The 18,116-nt window shown below is 54.0% G+C and overlaps 5 protein-coding genes across 5 annotated transcripts; 2 read left to right on the forward strand and 3 right to left on the reverse strand.

Moving 5' to 3' along the window:
• The first annotated feature begins 29 nt into the window (after positions 1 to 29).
• Positions 30 to 5,669, forward strand: MET5 (Sulfite reductase [NADPH] subunit beta). The gene is made up of 2 exons (XM_062908995.1): positions 30 to 565; positions 798 to 5,669. Exons 1-2 carry the CDS (start codon positions 523 to 525, stop codon positions 5,348 to 5,350), a joined length of 4,596 nt encoding a protein of 1,531 aa, XP_062772175.1. The 5' UTR covers positions 30 to 522; the 3' UTR covers positions 5,351 to 5,669.
• Positions 5,670 to 5,833: 164 nt separating this feature from the next.
• Positions 5,834 to 11,775, reverse strand: CHS2_1 (Chitin synthase, class 2; the record flags this gene model as incomplete). The annotated part of the gene is made up of 3 exons (XM_062905490.1): positions 5,834 to 7,428; positions 7,488 to 11,134; positions 11,567 to 11,775. 3 exons carry the CDS (start codon positions 11,773 to 11,775, stop codon positions 6,224 to 6,226), a joined length of 5,061 nt encoding a protein of 1,686 aa, XP_062772176.1. The 3' UTR covers positions 5,834 to 6,223.
• Positions 11,776 to 12,723: 948 nt separating this feature from the next.
• Positions 12,724 to 14,544, reverse strand: QC763_124330 (uncharacterized protein; the record flags this gene model as incomplete). Its single annotated transcript, XM_062908996.1, has 3 exons — positions 12,724 to 13,477; positions 13,565 to 14,263; positions 14,339 to 14,544. 3 exons carry the CDS (start codon positions 14,542 to 14,544, stop codon positions 12,724 to 12,726), a joined length of 1,659 nt encoding a protein of 552 aa, XP_062772177.1.
• A 629-nt stretch (positions 14,545 to 15,173) lies between these two features.
• On the reverse strand, positions 15,174 to 17,039 carry QC763_124340 (uncharacterized protein; the record flags this gene model as incomplete). The annotated part of the gene is made up of 1 exon (XM_062908997.1): positions 15,174 to 17,039. One exon carries the CDS (start codon positions 17,037 to 17,039, stop codon positions 15,174 to 15,176), a length of 1,866 nt encoding a protein of 621 aa, XP_062772178.1.
• Positions 16,885 to 18,094, forward strand: UMP1 (20S proteasome maturation factor). Its single transcript, XM_062908998.1, has 2 exons — positions 16,885 to 17,495; positions 17,553 to 18,094. The coding sequence occupies exons 1-2, from the start codon at positions 17,493 to 17,495 to the stop codon at positions 18,009 to 18,011; spliced, it is 462 nt and encodes a 153-aa protein (XP_062772179.1). The 5' UTR covers positions 16,885 to 17,492; the 3' UTR covers positions 18,012 to 18,094.
• Positions 18,095 to 18,116: the final 22 nt, after the last annotated feature.

Here is an 18,116-nt window from a genome sequence, read left to right on the forward strand (position 1 = left end):
ATGGAAAGGCTGTGACCCCGAAGCCAAAGCCGAAACAGAGACGGCTCCAGGTTCCCGTTTCAACGGCCTATGCCGAGAGACGAGCATGTTGGGTGCCGAAGACAAAGTGGAACGGCTGGGTTCGGAGACCCGGTGTTAGTCATTGTGGGCAGCGGTGGCATCAACTTCAGATGGTGGGTGTCAAAGGAGGCATCGAGGAAGTCCATGACAAAGCATGATTTGAATCCCACGCGTGCAATTCGCTGGATGTGCAGCAGCACTCTGGGGGTTCTGGGCAATTCCTGGGATTCGAGGCGCTAGAGCGATCACGCAATCGATCACCTCTTGCGCCCACCTACCCATCAAGAGAAATTTGGGACACATGCGGGGCCGATATAGGGACCCTTTCGCATGAATTGCCTCCGGCTGCACCTTACATAAGTGCCATTGTTTTTTTTTTCCTTTTATCTGCTTGCGATGCAGTAATTCCCTTTCCTAGTCACTCCCTCACACACTCTCAGTTCTCCTGTCGATACCCTCACGATGGCAGGCGCACTCACCACGATAAGGACGCCTGAAGAGGCCGGTAAGACACCCAAACCCCTCCCCCACATTACCCCAAGCTGTCAAATCGCCGCGAGCAAGCTTTCCCTGCCCCGCCAAATTGTTTGCTCGCAATGCGACCGACAGCCGGACTCAACCCGGCATCTCGACCGACAGCCGTGCACACTGCGAAAAGCCTCACAACCGTTCCCAGGGCGTTGATGAGGTGCGCGCAAGCAGTGTAGAGACAGGTAGCTGACAATTGATTGGATTAGTCGCGAGAATTGCATACCTTTCCAGCGATGTGGTCATCTCAGTCCAGCCGTCGCTCGCCTCTGATTCCGAGTTCTCGAGCCACTTGAAGCAGCTCGCCAAACAAAAGGAACAAAGCTTGGTCGCGAAGACCTCGGACGCTGTTCCAGAAATCCAATCAGTCAGACACAACAACGACCCATTACTCTCCGTCTTCACTCCCATCCGCTCCGGCCAGCTGGTTTCCGTCACCACCACATCTTCCATTCTCCTGCCCTCGGTAGCACATCTCTACAAGCTTGCCAACCTCCCCGTCGTCATCCATGTTGCGCTTGGTCCCAAGAGCTTCCCAGACTACTCGGCCATCACCTCCATCAGAAATTCGGGATGGACCTTCCTCCAGTCCTGGTCCCTCCAGGAGGCTCAAGACATTGCGCTGACTGCTCATGCCTTGGCCATTCGCTCGGGCAAGGGTGTCATCCACTTCTTCGACCCCAGCTCCGGTGCTGTTGCCGAGTCCATTGAGGGCGCGAGCGCCGACGTTGTCCGCGCTGTTCTCAACCTCGACAATGTGCGGAGGTTCCAGTCTGCGCCGATCTCGGGGTCAGGGATTTACGCTGATGATGGGCGGGTCGCCGTGGTTTCTGAGCAGCCGGAACCCCTGGCTCTCTCTGGTGGAGTCACCGCCAACCAAGCAGGAGAGGGTGAAGCAGAAACCCCTCTTCTTACCTCACAGTCGTCAGTCAAGTCCAGTCAACGGAGTGAGACCAGCACGCCACCAAGTGTATCCACTGCAACTACCATCGAGGCCGCAGCTCCCCCTGTGTCGTCCGAGGATATCTACAAGTACGTCACCGGCATCTGGGCTCAGCTCAACCAGCTTGTCGGCAGACAATACAACGCCTTCGAGTGGACGGGGTCACAATCGGCCGAAAACACCATCTTCCTCTTTGGCTCAGATGTTGCCTTGTTCTCTGACGCTATTGCCAAGGCACAGTCTGGTGACTCCTTTGCCAACGCTGGCATCATTGCTCCTAGACTTTACCGCCCGTGGCTGGGCGCCAAGTTGATCGATGCCCTTCCCAAATCTGTCAAGAGGGTGGCAGTCCTTGAGCAGGTGTCGAGAAAGACCACAAAGTGGGGCCCCGTTCTCATCGATGTCTTGACTTCTGTCAAGAGTGCTGTTGGTGGCGTCGAGACTATTGTTGGGTACCAACTTGGCTACATCACCAAGGAAAGTGTCAAGCAAGCTTTGTCCGGTGTTTTCCAGAACTTGACTCTGGAAAAGCCTGTACAGAACTTGGAGGTTGGTGAGCGCGAGATTCCTCAGGAGACCTCCGAGTACGACCTCTCGAAGCCCAAGCTTGAGGTTTCTTATACCAAGATCCTCGATCAGTTGTTTGGAAGCAGAGCCTTTGTCGCCAACTCCCTCGATTCCGACAATGCCGGCGTCTCACGGACCATCTCGGCCACTCCCGAGTATGGTTTCGGCTCTCTCCTCGCCAGAAAGGAGCGCAGACAAAAGTTTGTTGCCGAGGTCAAGGAGGCCGCCAGCAATGGCCGTTTCTTGACTGAAGTTCCCAAGAGAGCCTTGGCCAAGTGGGTAGCTAGCGCTGACGATGCGAAGAAGTCTGAGGAGGCTGCCGAGGAGGTTGTTTCCAAGCTTACACTCGACAACTCGACGCCATCAAAGGCCCTGCTCCAGCACAAGGCATTCTTCCGCAAGCAGTCTCTTTGGCTTGTTGGGTCCGACGCCTGGGCTTATGACCTTGGCAACTCTGGCGTTCATCAGGTTCTGACTTCGGGCGAAAATGTCAACCTGCTCATCATTGACTCGACCCCTTACTCTGAGCGCGCTGCCGCTGATGCGAACCGCAGAAAGAAGGACATTGGTCTCTATGCCATGAACTTTGGAAACGCTTACGTCGCCTCCACCGCCGTCTACAGCTCTTACACCCAGGTTCTTCAGGCTATGGATGAGGCCGACAAGTTCAATGGCCCCTCTATCGTTCTGGCTTATCTTCCCTACTTTGGTGAGCACGAGTCTCCTTTGACCGTTCTCACTGAGACCAAGAAGGCCGTGGACCTTGGTTACTGGCCTTTGTACCGGTGGAACCCCGAGAATGAGAAGAAGGGCGAGCCCAACTTCTCTCTTGACTCTGAGCGTATCAAGAAGGAGCTTAAGGCATTCCTTGACAGAGACAACCAGCTCACTCAGATGATGCGGAAGGAACCCCAGTTTGGTGCTGTTCTTGATCAGGACTTTGGTACTGAGATTCGCGCCCAGCAGAAGCGCAAGGCCAAGGATGCTTATAACCAGCTCTTGGAAGGTCTCTTCGGTGCGCCGTTGACCATTCTGTTTGGTTCTGATGGTGGCAACGCCCAGTCCCTCGCCAAGCGGTTGGGTACCAGGGGCCGTGCCCGTGGCCTGAAGACCACAGTCATGGCCATGGAGGACTACCCAGTCGAGGACTTGCCAACGGAGGAGAACATTGTCTTCATCACCTCGACCGCCGGTCAGGGTGAGTTCCCGGTCAACGGCAAGCCTTTCTGGGATGCCATCAAGGACAGCACCGAGCTCGATCTTGCTTCCGTCAAGTATTCCGTCTTCTCTCTTGGTGATAGCCACTACTGGCCCAGAAAGGAGGACAAGGTGTACTACAACAAGCCCGGAAAGGACCTCGACAGGGTTCTGGCCAACTTTGGCGGTTCCCGTCTGGCTCCTCTTGGTCTTGGTGATGACCAGGACCCAGATGGATACCAGACCGGCTACTCCGAGTGGGAGCCCAAGCTTTGGGAAGCCCTCGGCGTGTCAAAGGTCGATGGCCTCCCAGATGAGCCTCCCCCGATCACCAACGAGGACATCAAGATCGCCTCCAACTTCCTGCGTGGTACCATCGCCGAGGAGCTCTTGGACACATCGACCGGCGCCATCTCGGCTTCCAATCAGCAACTGACCAAGTTCCACGGCACATACATGCAGGATGATCGTGATGTCCGTGACGAGCGCAAGGCCCAGGGTCTTGAGCCAGCCTACTCCTTCATGATTCGCTGCAGACTTCCCGGCGGTGTCTCGACACCAAAGCAGTGGATCCAGATGGACGACATTGCCAACGAGCTCGGAAACGAGACCATGAAGTTGACCACCCGTCAAACCTTCCAGTTCCACGGCGTCGTCAAGGCCAAGCTCAAGCCTGCCATGCAAGCCATCAACCGGGCTCTCATGGACACCCTTGCCGCCTGCGGTGATGTCAACCGTAACGTCATGTGCAGTCCTCTTCCTTCGCAGTCTGCCTACCATCGTGAGGTTTACTACTGGTCCAAGAAGATCAGCGAGCATCTTCTTCCATCGACTACCGCTTATCACGAGATCTGGCTCACCGACTACGACGGAAAGAAGACGCAGGTCGCTGGTGACGCCGTCCAGGACTTTGAGCCCCTTTATGGACCTACTTACCTCCCCCGCAAGTTCAAGATCTCGATCGCCATCCCCCCACACAACGATGTTGACGTGTACGCTCACGATATCGGCCTGATTGCCATCAAGGGCAACGACGGACATCTGCTTGGCTTCAACCTTCTTGTCGGTGGTGGTATGGGTACCACTCACAACAACAAGAAGACGTATCCCCAGACCGGTCGCATGCTTGGTTTCGTCAAGGCTGACCAGACCCATATCGCCTGTGAGAAGGTCATGCTCGTCCAACGCGACCACGGTGACCGCAAGAACCGCAAGCACGCCAGATTGAAGTACACCGTTGACGATCTGACTGTCGATGTCTTTAGGTCCAAGGTTGAGGAACTTTGGGGCCAGCCGTTCCTGCCTGCCAAGCCCTTCCACTTTGACAGCAATATCGACACTTTTGGCTGGCTCAAGGATGAGACTGGCATGAACCACTTCACCATGTTCATTGAGAACGGCCGTATCGAGGACACTGCCGACTTCCAGATGAAGACTGGCCTCAGGGAGATTGCCAAGGTTCATAAGGGCGAGTTCCGCCTCACCCCCAACCAGCATCTTATCCTCAGCAACGTTGCCGACGAGGATCTGGACACCCTCAAGAAACTTCTCGCCCAGTACAAGCTTGACAACCTCCACTTCTCCGCCCTCCGTCTCTCTTCTTCCGCCTGCGTTGCCTTTCCCACCTGCGGTCTCGCCATGGCCGAGTCTGAGCGCTACCTCCCGGTGCTGATCTCCAAGCTGGAGGCCTGCCTCGAGGAGAACGGCCTCAGGCAAGACAGCATCGTCATGCGCATGACCGGTTGCCCCAACGGTTGCGCCCGCCCCTGGTTGGCCGAGGTTGCCTTTGTCGGCAAGGCCTACGGTGCTTACAACATGTATCTCGGTGGTGGGTACCACGGCCAGAGACTCAACAAGCTCTACCGCAGCAGCATCAAGGAGGACGAGATTCTCGAGATCATGAGGGGCTTGCTCAGCCGGTACGCCAAGGAGAGGGAGCAGGGCGAAAGATTTGGTGACTGGACCATCCGTGCCGGCATCATCAAGGCTACCACCGATGGCCGCAACTTCCACGAGGGTGTTGCCGAGGAGGAGGAGGAGGAGGCAGAGGAGTGATTTTTGGATACACAGAATATGGAAACAGAAAATGAGCAACGAGCAGGAGTCATGTAAATAGGGGATATTGGAGGGATGGCTTTTTGTCTACATTGCGAGCGCATTGCATTTTTTATTCTTTTATTTGTTTGGTATCAAAATAGGCGTTAAGAACAATTTGATTTGCTGTCTGAAACGATTCTAAATGTGCTTTGAAGTGCCTTGGGTTGCTTGGTTTCGCTAACACGGTCTGATAAAATAATGTTGCAAGTAAGGAGCGAAAATCGGGACTGTAACACTCTTTCAGATGCCTCCGTAAGCAAAGTAATAGAAATTCTCATGACGCCAACACCCCTTAATTCGGTATCTTGACAGCCCCCTCAACTATCTTCAAAATAAATTATGTTGCAATGTAGTTAGACCTCCTGATTATCTTCAAGGGCCTATTAGCTTTCTGTCTCCAATGCCCCCCTTCCCATCTCAAGTCTCCGTTCTTGATTTCATGACATGGCTGGTGAGACTTCCGAGCAGACCCGTTCATGACATGTCAAGTCACAGCAAAGTTCCACACATTTATTCCCCCTTAAGCTGTAGAAGGGCATCAAAAGTACCATAAGAAAAGGGTATTATGTACCTAGCGAAAAGCTAGAAGCCAAACAAAGACAAAACAATTATTACCTCCCGCCCAGTTCGTCGTCAAAATTTGTCTATCATACATTACTTGATCATTCATTTCCATACACACATTTCTTTCATCTTTCCCTCATGCTTTTTTTCTCTCCTCACATAAACGCCAAAAAACACATGCCCGTCCTTCTTCTGTTGTCTAAACATGACAAAAAGCAAGCGTGCAAAGAGAGAGAGAGGGGGGGAAGGTGGCGAATGATGAAACCATCACCTCCTAACACTATTAGCAACCCCCTCTCCGATATCTCTCGCTCCGTCCCTCATCTTCTCGATCAAACCCCTAGCCCAGTTGGGCACTGCAAACTTTGCTTTGACCCTGCCCTCCACCACCATGTTGATCAAGTTGATGATGGCAAAAGTCGTGCTCCCCAGGGCTCTGAAGGCCGCCAACGCGGCGACAGACCAGAGAATGAAGCGCAGGTAAAAGTTGTCGCCAATGCCACTGCTGCCATAGATTTCACTGACTGCCATGGCGAGCGTGGCGTTGGCCACCAACCAGGAAACAACCATGTAGGTACGGACCGACTTGTAGTAATCCTCCTGCAGCTGCGCGTCCGAGGGTGGCTTCTCGGGCACTTCAATTCTATCTCTGAGGTTGCGGAGGGCCTCGTCGTATCCAGAGTCGATGTCCAACTGCTCAGAGGGCATTTCCAACTCGACAGTCGAACCGGACCCCTTGCCGACGGCACCACCGAGATCCGTCTTCATGACGTTGTCGCCCTTCGTTCCCCAGGTGACGTCGTGGGTGTTGCAGAAGGCGTAGATTTGCAAAGTGCAAATGTACGAGGGCAAGAGAATCAGGTACGGGACGAAGGAGGTGAACATGTGCCAGGGGTCGAGGTACATGAAGGACATGACAAAGTAGAGACCAATAGTTGAGGCTGTCGAGACGATCATGTTGGTGAAGACGTTGTTGCCCATCTCGAGCTCGGGCTTGTCCTTGTCCTCCTTCTTAGGGGAGAGCTGGTGGACGACAATCCAAATCGAGGCGAACAGCGTGTAGATCATGATGACAGCGTAGATGATCATGGACGCGAGGTACATCTTGCGGGAGCCCTGAGGACGGTTGCCGAGAGACAGGATGAACTGGGTCGAGATCAATAGAACACAGATATACCGGAGGATGGTGAAGATGTAGAGGGCAGCTTTGCCGTCGGCGTCGAAAGGTGTGACGTGGGGATCGGCAAGACCACCGGCGATGAAGTAGAAGGTGAGGTAGAAATTGGCGAGGGAGAAGTAGGTGAAGAGGAGTTGCAGGAGCTGATACAAGAACTCAATGTGCAGCAGCACCTTGCGGGCAATGGTGTGGTCGGTGAGCCAGATCTGCTTGAAATGCACCAGGGAATACACAGCGGCGAAGAACGCTCCGTTCAGCCAGCGACGACGCTGGGAGACGAACTCGGGGACGGTGTCTTGGGGGTGTTAGCGATATCCCCTTATCAAAACAAAGCGGCAAAAGAAGGGGGCTTACCAGGCACATCTGTCTCACCCGTGCAACCTTTGACGTACTTCAACACCCACCTCTCGCCGCGTTTGGCAACCAGCTCCCAGCACAAGATTCTGTCCTCGGCCAAGTACATGTTGGCGGTAAACACGTCGGCGTGCTGCCCATGGAGCGTCTCGCCCTTGAAATACTGGCTCAGTGGCCCGTGCCCCGTTTCGTCATTCTGGAGCGCATGGTATCGGTACGCACTCAGGGCGCCAGGCAACACGGTGATGTAGCCAAACACCGACTCCAATGGTTTGTCCAGAATATTGGACATTTTGTATTCGAAATTCTGCGACGCAACCAGCGGATTCAACAGATTGACTCCGTATTTACCTTTCATTGCTTTAATCTCTCCGCAAGCGCCGGCAACGTTCGAGTCGGTATCGAATGCCTTCCACAGGTGATATAGCGAGTTACTCCCAGGCTTGGTTCCGACATCCAGCAAGATACACACGTTTGGGTTTAGCGCCTTGCCAAATGCGTTGAAGAACCATCTATGCGAGTTTAGCTTCTTGGCGTTCTTTTCCTTCAAGCAAAAGATCATTTGGCAGGGCACTATCCCCTTCTCGGCGCCCTTGAACTTGAGATCCGAATCCAGAGAAACCTGCGTGGTGTACTCGTACACGTGGGCGGTGCAGTTGTGAACCACGGTGCGATCTGCAAGCTGGAAGAGCTCTCCCGAGACCTCGATGAGGCGGAACTCGCCGTCGCCGGCGTCCTCGACGTCGAAGGGCCGTACGTCCCTGTTCTTAGACGTGGTGAACGGGATCGTCATGCGCTTTCGAGGGAGGAGGAGGTGAGGCTGGAACTTCTCCACCCCTCTGCCCATATAAAAGAACCAGCCAGGCTCAGGGCGGTCCTTACCATTCTTCCGTTCGAAGATAGGGTTACACTGGATCCCGCAGGAGAGGGCTAACTTGCGGGCGTCCTCAACAAGCTTCTTGTGCTCGTAGGTGTACTGGCCAAAGCCGTAACAGTTGAGACCGTGAGAAAGCCATCCGTCGGATTCAATGAGGCCTGCGAGAACAGCCAGGCGCGTATTCTCGTCCGCGTTCATGTAGCAGTCGGGGATGCCACCGCTCTTGTCTCCCAGCAGGCCGAGTTCTCTGAGGCCGTCGTGAACAGGGTTCCAGTGTGTCTTGTCAAGGTTGCTTACAGTGCTCATAACACGCAAACGATGAGCGACCTTCGTTGCCTTGATTTCTTCTCCCTTGTAGACGTGTTTTGTGCCGGTATCAATCCTGTACTTGGATACTTTGAGAGGCGCTTTTCCAGGAGGGATACTATCACGGTTCAGGCGGTCGACGAGTGCCTGCGTGTAGACCTCGACCTCCGGATCCGTACTGGTAATCTCACTATTGTTCTTAGTTCCATTACCAAGCCAGAAACCAAACCAAAATGGGTCGATTGGGACAGGTGACACTGGACCCTGATACGGCTGGAACCTCAGGGGTGACCGATATAGTCTTAGCTTGCTCTTATGCTGCGTCATCGGAGCCGTGCAGGTTGCCTGATATTCCTCCAGCGTCATCGTGAACACCTCCATGTCCTGGACGGCGCAGGGGTCAACCACACGGTAGTGATCTCCTGATAGCAGCTCAAGAGCGAGGTCGGCTTGCTCTGAGGTTTCGAAGACAGTCGACACCCTCCGAAGGCCCTTGCAGGACAGATTCTGACACTTGCACATCGGATCACGCACTGCGAGCTTGTTCCGGACAGGGGCGAACATTTCCCTGTGGTCGTCCTCAGTGAGTACAGACGCGTACGTCGACACGGTCGACTGTGAGGCCTCGTTTCGAGACTGCTGTTGGCTGTTAACAGGAGACGACTTGATGAAAGGAGACTGGCCGAAAGTCTTGTCCGAGACGCGGGAAGACAGCGTGCTGATAGTGCCAATCTTTCTCTTCCGGCTGGCATCAAGATCGATGATCAGGTCGTCGTTGTCCTCGTCAGGGATATCCTCTGGCTCAGGTATCATGTGCTCAAGATAGTCCTCCATGTGCTGCTGTAGCAGCATCAATACTACCGATTCATCCTCACCGTCGACGTCCACGTCCATAGCCTTGAGCTTAGCCAGCAGCTTGATGAGAACAGGACTCTGATATGTCTCTTCAACCCTCTGAGAGTCATCATCTTCAGAACCGGGGACAACTCTCGTGGACGTGATGGCCTTCAGGTACATGCGGACCTCAGCATCAGTTGGACGGCGACCCAGCTGCTCACGGTACTCGGTATACAGATCATGCATGGCTGCATCCCACTTGATCTCAACCGCATCGGCCCCAAGCTCGGTTCGATCGCAACGAGTCCACCACGTAACACGGTTGCTGTTCGAATGCCTGAAGGGCTTGACACCATAAGCCACCAGGGTCATGATATGGTCCGGCGTACAGGTGAAGGACGACTTGCTGACGCTGTTGTACCCGGTGTAGGTAACCTTCATCATGCGGGAGGTCTGAATAGCCTCAGCAGCTAGGCACTGGACGGGTCGGTCCTCGTGGTCGAAGAGCTGGTCTCCTACAGCGATGTCTCGGATGGGCTTGTCACCATTGGTGGTGCGGACCATCGTGTCTGGAGAGAGACACGTCTTCTGGTTAACGTAATTCTTTGCGATGCCGTGCTGGTAGACGCCCATGGCTGCCAAGGCGTCGAGTGTGCGAGGGTGAATCTTTTCTCGTCCATCAGACACCACGCACACGACGATTTTCTGCCATCCGTTCTCTCCCCACGTTCGTGACTTGTTACGGCTACAAAAGTGGGAGATGTTCTTCATGACAGCGTGCATCGTGCGCGTGAAGCCATACTCGTCTTCGTTGTACATGGTGATGCAAATAAACAATTCCGTCTCGCGGGCGGTCCGGCCAATGTTCTGACGCAGCTTGTAGCCCCTTTCAACAAAGTCGTCTGGGTCGCAGGTCACGGCCGTGTAGCGCATATGAGTAAACTCGATTTCGTCGCGGCGCGGGAGGAATGAATACAAGATGGTGGGAATCTTGCACTCCAACACGAGTTCACCATTGATAAGCTGCACCTCTCTCTTGCTCATTTGGGGGGCGCGGACACCACGGCGCTCCTGTCGCCCCTCCGCCGGTGCTGGAACGTAGCGGTCAGCCTTCTCACGAACGTCACCATCTTCATCGTAATATTCATCCTCGTTCAGGGTCATTTGATCTGCCGAGTAGGATGAGTGGGTATGATGGTGCCGTCTGTTGTCAGTGACGTCTGACTCGGGGCCAAAGGGATCGTCGTGATGGCTGGCAAGTGGGATGTTGACTGTTGCATCATCGTGAAAGCTGGTCGTCGACTGCATGCCCCTCGTTGGACTGTTGTACATTGGGGCACGGGGAAGGGGTCGGCGCGGAGAGCCTCCGTAGACGGTGGAAGGGGTTCCTGGGCGGGGGGCTCCATTGATATCGGCGGGTTCGAACCTGTGGCTGTGTGGTGGTGGGTGGCCGCGTGGAGGGGAATACTCGGGGGATGATGCTCGTGAAGGGCCCCAACTGCTCTCGTTCATGCTACTCTGATCATACGAAACATACGACTCGGTCGGTGGGTGCATTCGGAGGGGCGGGTCGAGAATAGAGGACCGTGAATCAATCGAGGGTTCGTATGGCTGTCGTCTTCTGCCTCTGTTTTCATTTTCTTGTGAGCCTCTCATCCATACTCTTGACGGCACTTGTGGGCTGGGTAGTTGTCTAAGAAATTGTGAATCCAGTAGAGAGCTGTCTGGTGATGTTGCGGCTGTTTCACATCTCGCCTGAAACTGGCGTAACGACTTCTTGCGGGGAGAAGGCCCTTCAGGCAGGACAGGAAGGTCCTCGGTAACGACGACAGGGTGGACCGAAGGGGTGAACTTTTTTCTTCTCTGAAACCTGATTGTCGGAGCGGCGGGCTGCTGACTACCTGTCTGCATTGTGGCCGGTTTGAAGACATCGGGCGCAGTCCCGATGATGAGAGCGCTGTCTTGTTCTTTGAGGGCATCGACGTCCACACAAAAGTCGTCGTTGGATCTGGGGGGCAAGGAAAGAGGGGGGGGGATAGAAACGGGTGGTAACACATACGGCCTCTCATGCCTATCAGATTCCTGATAATCATTAGGGTCCTCCATATCCGTCAACAGCCTGACATTAGAACCGTGGCCATGCGCGGCGCCCATGCCAGTGGCGCTCGATTCGTGGTGGACATCATCGTAAGCTGGCAGCATGTACTCGGGCGGTACTGGTACGCGTCCGCCTGGCGGGGAGTTGGGCCTGCCGAGCCTGTTATCCATTGCGCTTCCTCTCTCAAGAAATCTCAAGGTCGGGCGTGATGGCGCGCAGCCGAGGAATGTGTCTCACGGACACGCGGCGCACTGGAGACAAAGCCAGAGTTGTGTTGAAAAGTCAGTGGTGATTGCTGGGAATGTTTGTTAGCTACCAGACGTGTCAAGGAATCGGCGCAAACTTACAACGAGGCGGTCGCAAAGAAGCCGTTGAATGGCGTGCAGCGTGGAGCAAATGCAAGTTGAAAATGGGGTACACTTGAACAAAGCGCAGAGGAGAGCTTTGAACGGGGCTGCGGGCTCAATACATGGGATTCTGCAAATCCAGCGTGTGCGCTTCGTTGGGTCGTAATGTTGTCTCCCTTACTTCCCCGCTGTTGCTGGGGCAACTCCACTTTGCTGGGGTTCGGTGTCGTGCTGTAGCGGCTGCACGGGCCAATGACAGGGCCGTTTAGGTGGACCTGTGCCTTGAAAAGGTGGGGCTTGGCGCGTGGAGGCCCGCCGATGGTGTGGTTGATCAGTTTGCTGCAGAAGAGTCGCCGTTCACCGACCGCATGGATTGGCCTGTGCGATGATTCGGAAACAATACCCGTGGAGATGTCGAATGCTGGAATGGAAACCAGCAAAGTGAGATAAGTGAGGGATGTATGTCAACCGACGTGATTTGAGGCGGAGTGAGAACGAGAAGGCTATGTTGCTCTACCGATGTCGTAGTGCTGAATAACAGGAGGTTGGGAAGACCAAATAAGGGACCTAGCTCAAGGTGCTTGCGTGGTCTGGTGAAACTGGCAGGGGTCGTCCGCAGGTGTCTCCATGCCTGTGGCATCATCATTCAGGGCACTGTTGTTCCTTCCTGGTGCATAGAACCCGGAGCAGTCGCGACCTATTTACGGTTACTCTTTCCTCAGCCAATCCAGATGGCACACCGCCTTGATCCATGAGTTATTGCACTCGATATCAAGCACCAAGACAAGGCAGGTAAATGTCCTGTATCTGTCCCCCACCAAGTTGTGTGACAAATACCCTTCCTGCCAGCCCCCTCTCCACTTCCCTTATCGCTTCTCTTTGCTCCGATCCTATTGTCGATGGTAGAGTTGATGTCTGTCGTATATCTTCCCTAACGAGACTGCATAACCGTTGCACAGACAATATCTCGTTCATCCCCACCTCCGTCTTCATTCGGTTCCGATCTCTGTCCAGGATTCTGCAGAGCGCTTTTGTCATGGTGTCGTCGAGCTTCCACGGGGAACTCGACTGTTCGAGCTCTGGCTGTGCTGCTCCTTGGTCACCTTGAGGCTCAACCGAATCTGAGGGTTCCAGATCGCTCAGATCAAATCCGGGCAACAAAAGTGACCTTGGCCGTGCACGAGGCTTCTCGGCCATTTCTGGTTTTTGCTTTTCTTTTGACAATTTGAACGAGATATTCAATGGCTCTGCTCCAAATCCTGATCTTCCCGAAGCCAACGAAGAAGGGACACACACGCCGAGCACCTGTTTCGTTCCCTTTCTAGAGAGCACACCAGGGCCCATTAAAAGCCTGATTTCTTGAGGGGGTTCGGCTTCCTCCCCAGTATGAGATTGTTGTGGTCGATTACTCTTGGAGGACGACAGTGGGAAAGGGGCCGTGCAGTCGAATATGAGAAGAACATCCCCTGGATGTTGCATAATTGGGTCGCGCACATCATCCCAGTAAAAATGGCTTCCTTCGTCACTACCCAGGGTTAGGATTATTGATCCACGAGTCCATATGTGGAAAGATCGAGTTTGGAAGAGTGGGAAATGTGGAAAGGAGTAATACCTGCTAAACCTCAGCCTCCCATCCTCTTCTGTGGCTCCAAACCCGTGATAATATACAATCAACAGCTCTCCACCCCTTGACGTAACTTCACTCCGGGATCTATTCCTCTTTTCGTGTTGAACTGTCTGGTTCTGGCTCTGGGCAAGAAACTTATCAACCACCGTCTCGACCGCTGATGTGCTATAGTCGTTGGGAATCAGCCGACATTGCACCTTCCAGCCTCTCTTTTTGAAACATGTCCTGACGGCTTCAGTATTCGTTGGTAGGCTGGGGCTGAAAAGCTGGCCGTCAGGTCCAGGGCGAGCCAGCGGCGGTGCCCAGGATAGACAGAGGGCTGATACAGATGAGGGTGGGACTGATTGGATGAACGGCAGTGGTGAGTGAAACGTGGTTGCTGGCGTCACCGTCGTGGAGCCTGGGACTGCTGTTCGGCTTGACAGTGTAGATGGGGACAAGGGAAGCTGGCGGGCGGTGTAATGTGGGCATAGCAACTGCTCCTGATGATCTTTCTGATTTTGTGGAGGTGGCCATAGTGATGGAGATGGAGTAGGCGGATCTGTCGGCCATGGAAGAACAGGCAGAGCTTGAATCTTACTTGACCTCAGAGGCACCGTCTCGGTGTAAGCATCCCCATCCGGAAACCAAGGTGTCCGGGGACTTTGAGTGGTGGTAGTGTTGGTCTTTCCAGTAGGCGATTGTCTTGAGAATACCTGTCAGCATTGCCGAGATGAGAATAGATGACGGGAAGGAAGCCAAAGAAGAACGGACACGCACAGAGCCAACTCGTCTAGAGCATCGACTACCGAGTTGATCTTGTCGTCCCATCCATGCTCAGACTCATGGGTGTCATAATCTCTGTCCCCATCACCGCGTTGGAGGCTTGGAGACCCGGACGTCGGCGCCCCTACACTGCTGTCTGCCGAGAAGCTATCCCTCAAAGCAGTAATCTGACGTTCCCAGAGATGAGAGAGATCTTCCATTTCTTTTTGAATTCTTTCCTGACAACCTTTCCAATTTAATGACTTGTCACTTCGCCCTGGATCGGTATTGCGCAATTTGCTGACGAGAAATGTTTCTGAATCTCACGACCGCTATGCCTAATAGTGAGATTAGACAAGAGAAAGCTCTGAAAGGCCACTCTGAAGAGCTGAGAAGTACCAATTGTGGCCCCCATCATCCGTCATCATGTTCGGTCCTTGGCATTCGACTCCCAGAGACGGCTAAAACAGTCAGCTTGAGGGTAGCACTGCAGCACCAGATTTCCGGACGCAAACGAATCCTGGTTTGGAACCGAGGAAGCCATGACACCACGTGAGTGGTCCATCCTGGTGGGTTGGTATCATCGGGCCTAGAGTTGGTTTCGAATGTTACCGTTTTGGCATATTATCTCATATATTGTGCTGTTGTACTACTGCCGTGATTCCTCTGAGACACGCACATTGTCTGTTGGCCTGAAAAGGAGAGCGAGGGAGGATGGACCAGATGATACAGGGCAACCGCTCGTCCCAGGAGTCGGAATAGGTTTACCGGCCCAAGGTCAGTTATGGCAAATGCAACGCCCAAAGAATGGCGTATAAGGAACCTTTCCCTGTAACATAAGGTACATGGCCTAGTTTCTTCTATTAAGGCCCCAGATGGTGTGCATCCAAGTATCTTCATCCGTCCTCAACGGCTTCCCCAGTTGTCCAAAGCGAGCCGGGAGCCCCATGTTTGGCTCTGGAAGGCACAACCACTCCTTGACGCAATCTGGGACCTCCTCCTTGACATGGCTGATACAGATCAGTGCTTGGTCCTCGCCCAGTCCCTTCACTTTGATCTTCTCCGGTGCAGGATGTTCCACGACAGTTCTGTCAGCGGCGTATGCTTTTTCCTCGCCGCAAGCTAGGAAGAGCATGCACTTGTCCCGCACATACTCATCCATACCGCTAAAGGCTTCGTCCAAAACCACAATGTCCGGATGGTTAATGATGGCGCGAAGAAACAGCAACACTCGTTGCGCACTGAAGGACAGGCCGCCAAACAAATAATCCTGGGCCCAGGCGACATTATCAGGGGGCCCCTCCTTGTCCTTTGAGTACCTAGGATTAAGTTCCTTCTCAAACCACCTGAGTGTTGCCTTCACTTTCTGTTTGGCGTCCTCGTCCAACTTGGGAACGCCCTTGAAAGTATCAGCCCAAGCGCTCTCCAGCACTTGTTGAACGTTCAAGCCACGAGGCATGTGCTTGTGAATCTCAGGGCTAGAATGCCCAATGCGAGATTGGATATCCCAGAAAGTCAGAGGCCGCTCACCAGATCCCGGCTCCGGCATTCGGTTGCGTCCAAATAGTTTGATGGGAAGCGAATATGTCTGGGGATGGTCAGAACAAAGCAATGCTACAATCGTCGTCTTGCCTGATCCATTGGGCCCAAAGACGCCCCATCTTTGACCTCTCCGGACAGTCCAGTGCAGACCACCATCCCAGTTTCCGAGAGCAACTTTGTTTCCGTAGCGCACTTTGCAGCCGTTCATCTCAACCAGCGGCTCTCCCAGCGCGCCCTCATCGGCGTCCGTAATGATTTCCACCTGACTTCCCCCGCCCGCCTCCTTTACAAATGCATCCTCGGCGCCCTCAATTCCCAGTTGACCGGCGATAGCCACCTCTCCTGCTCCCTCCAAATATACGACCCTTTGTATCCAGCCTGGCAGCGGATCCTGTGGCCGGCAACTAATGACCACCCTCGGACTGGCTCTCTCGGCTAGCGTCTTCAACATCACACTCAGGGCCCTAGATGCTCCAGGATCCAGCCCCACAAACGGCTCGTCCAGCAAGAGTACCTCTGGTTCCGCCATCAAAGCCTTGGCAATCGCCGCTCGCCTTGACTGCCCATTTGACAAGAAGGCCACAGGGGTATCCAGCAGCTCGACCAAACTCAGGTCTTTGACAACTTTGTCGAAAAGATGCTGACTGATGACATGCTCCCCTGGAATATGGCCTAGGTTGAACTGCGTCTGGCCAAGTAGATATTCCTTGAGAGAAAAGTCTGTGTCTTCTCTCAGACTCTCATATCTCGCTGACAGGTAAGCCGAAGTGGTGACCTCTGATATCCCCTTGCCGTTGAATCCAACGTATTTGATAGCTGTTTGAGGGGTGAGGTTGTGTTGTGTGAGCCAAGGCCATGTCCTCGCCGAGATTGGGGAGCAATGGAGCTCTCCACGGAGCATCTGAAGAAAGGTGGTTTTGCCGGAGCGTGAAGGGCCGACGACTACCCAGCTGGACTCATTTTGCTGAGGTGACTGGGAAAGATGCGAGGGGACCTGGAACGAGATTTCCTTGAATAGTGGGGGGTTATCATTCTTGGGTGGCTGCAAATGAGCATGTTGATTTGGTGGAGGCAGAGAGGAGGGATGTCGGCGGAAAAAGGTAGCTCCTGATTTGATGTTGATGACGGGTGGGCTGGTGAGCCGTTTGACGAAAGGTGGGGGAGGGACACGCATCTCAAAGTCTCCCTTATATTTTACAAACAAACGGAATGAAAACAGATGAAGCTTGGAAATGAAGTGACCACCTTCAACACCGTCACTTGGAAAGATGTCATTCAAGGCCCCTGTTCGTCAATGGGCGTGGGCACGGACAAGGGTCCCGGCAATCTGGGGAGTGGGTTAGCGGGGGGTGGATTACAGATTACATAAACCTTGGCTCGAAGCCTGGACCCGCTTTTCCATCCGACGTTGCGAGCGACGGCAGGCAAGCAGCGACGCGAGGCTGCTGGAGCCTTGACAATTGTAGCAGCCAGCTCTGAGCTTCCTCCAAGGACGCAATAAAACCACAGCCAGTTTAACCACGAAACCAGGCTGCGATCACTCTTGAATTCTGGTGACAGAATCAACCGAACACCGATACTCATAAATATTCAACACAAAACAACAAACCCCAAAGAAGCTATCAAGATGGTAAGTTGCAGCCAACCCCTCCACCGCCATCCGCCCGCTAATGCTGCTCCCTATGTTCAGTCTCTCCGCATCGTCCCAGAGTCCAACCCCTCCTCCTCCTTCACCCATCAGCCCTCCCGCGCCCATGTTGCTCCATCAGCACCTGGTCTTCACGACACACTTCGCGCTGGTGTCGGCGCCAACCCCCTCACAACTCCCGCGACCCAAGCCATCTCCGCCCACCCTCTCGAGGCCCGCTTAAAACAGTGGGAGACCACCCGCGAGCAGCTCAAGATGGAGACACTCCGTCGCACATATGGCATCGCCGAGCCAGTCCGCAGAGGCATGGAGCTCAAGATCACTCGTGAAGGAACATGGAAGCCCCTGTGCCTGGGCGGCAACAGCACACCTAGCATTCACGAAGAGATCTTGACTGGACGGGACGGCATTATTGAATGGGAGGATGTATTTACTGGGGAGGAGAATGGGGCGAACATCAGTGTGCACGAGGAGATCGAGCGCAAGGTGAAGATGTAAAACGGAGATTTTGTCAGGAAGTGGGAGGCTTGGACGGCAAGTAGGAGAGGAGTAGATGGGGGGGAGGGAGGTATTACGAATTAAATGGCATGAATAAACTACCAT

The sequence above is a fragment of the Podospora pseudopauciseta genome, chromosome 1 (assembly GCF_035222475.1).
Source record: "Podospora pseudopauciseta strain CBS 411.78 chromosome 1, whole genome shotgun sequence".
Classification (NCBI taxonomy): Eukaryota; Fungi; Ascomycota; class Sordariomycetes; order Sordariales; family Podosporaceae; genus Podospora; species Podospora pseudopauciseta.

Excerpts from the sequence above, each read along its gene's own strand:
- MET5 (XM_062908995.1), top strand. The coding sequence starts at position 523 with ATGGCAGGCGCACTCACCACGATAAGGACGCCTGAAGAGGCCG. Across the intron at positions 566-797 it reads AAGGACGCCTGAAGAGGCCG|TCGCGAGAATTGCATACCTT; the intron begins GTAAGACACCCA and ends TGATTGGATTAG.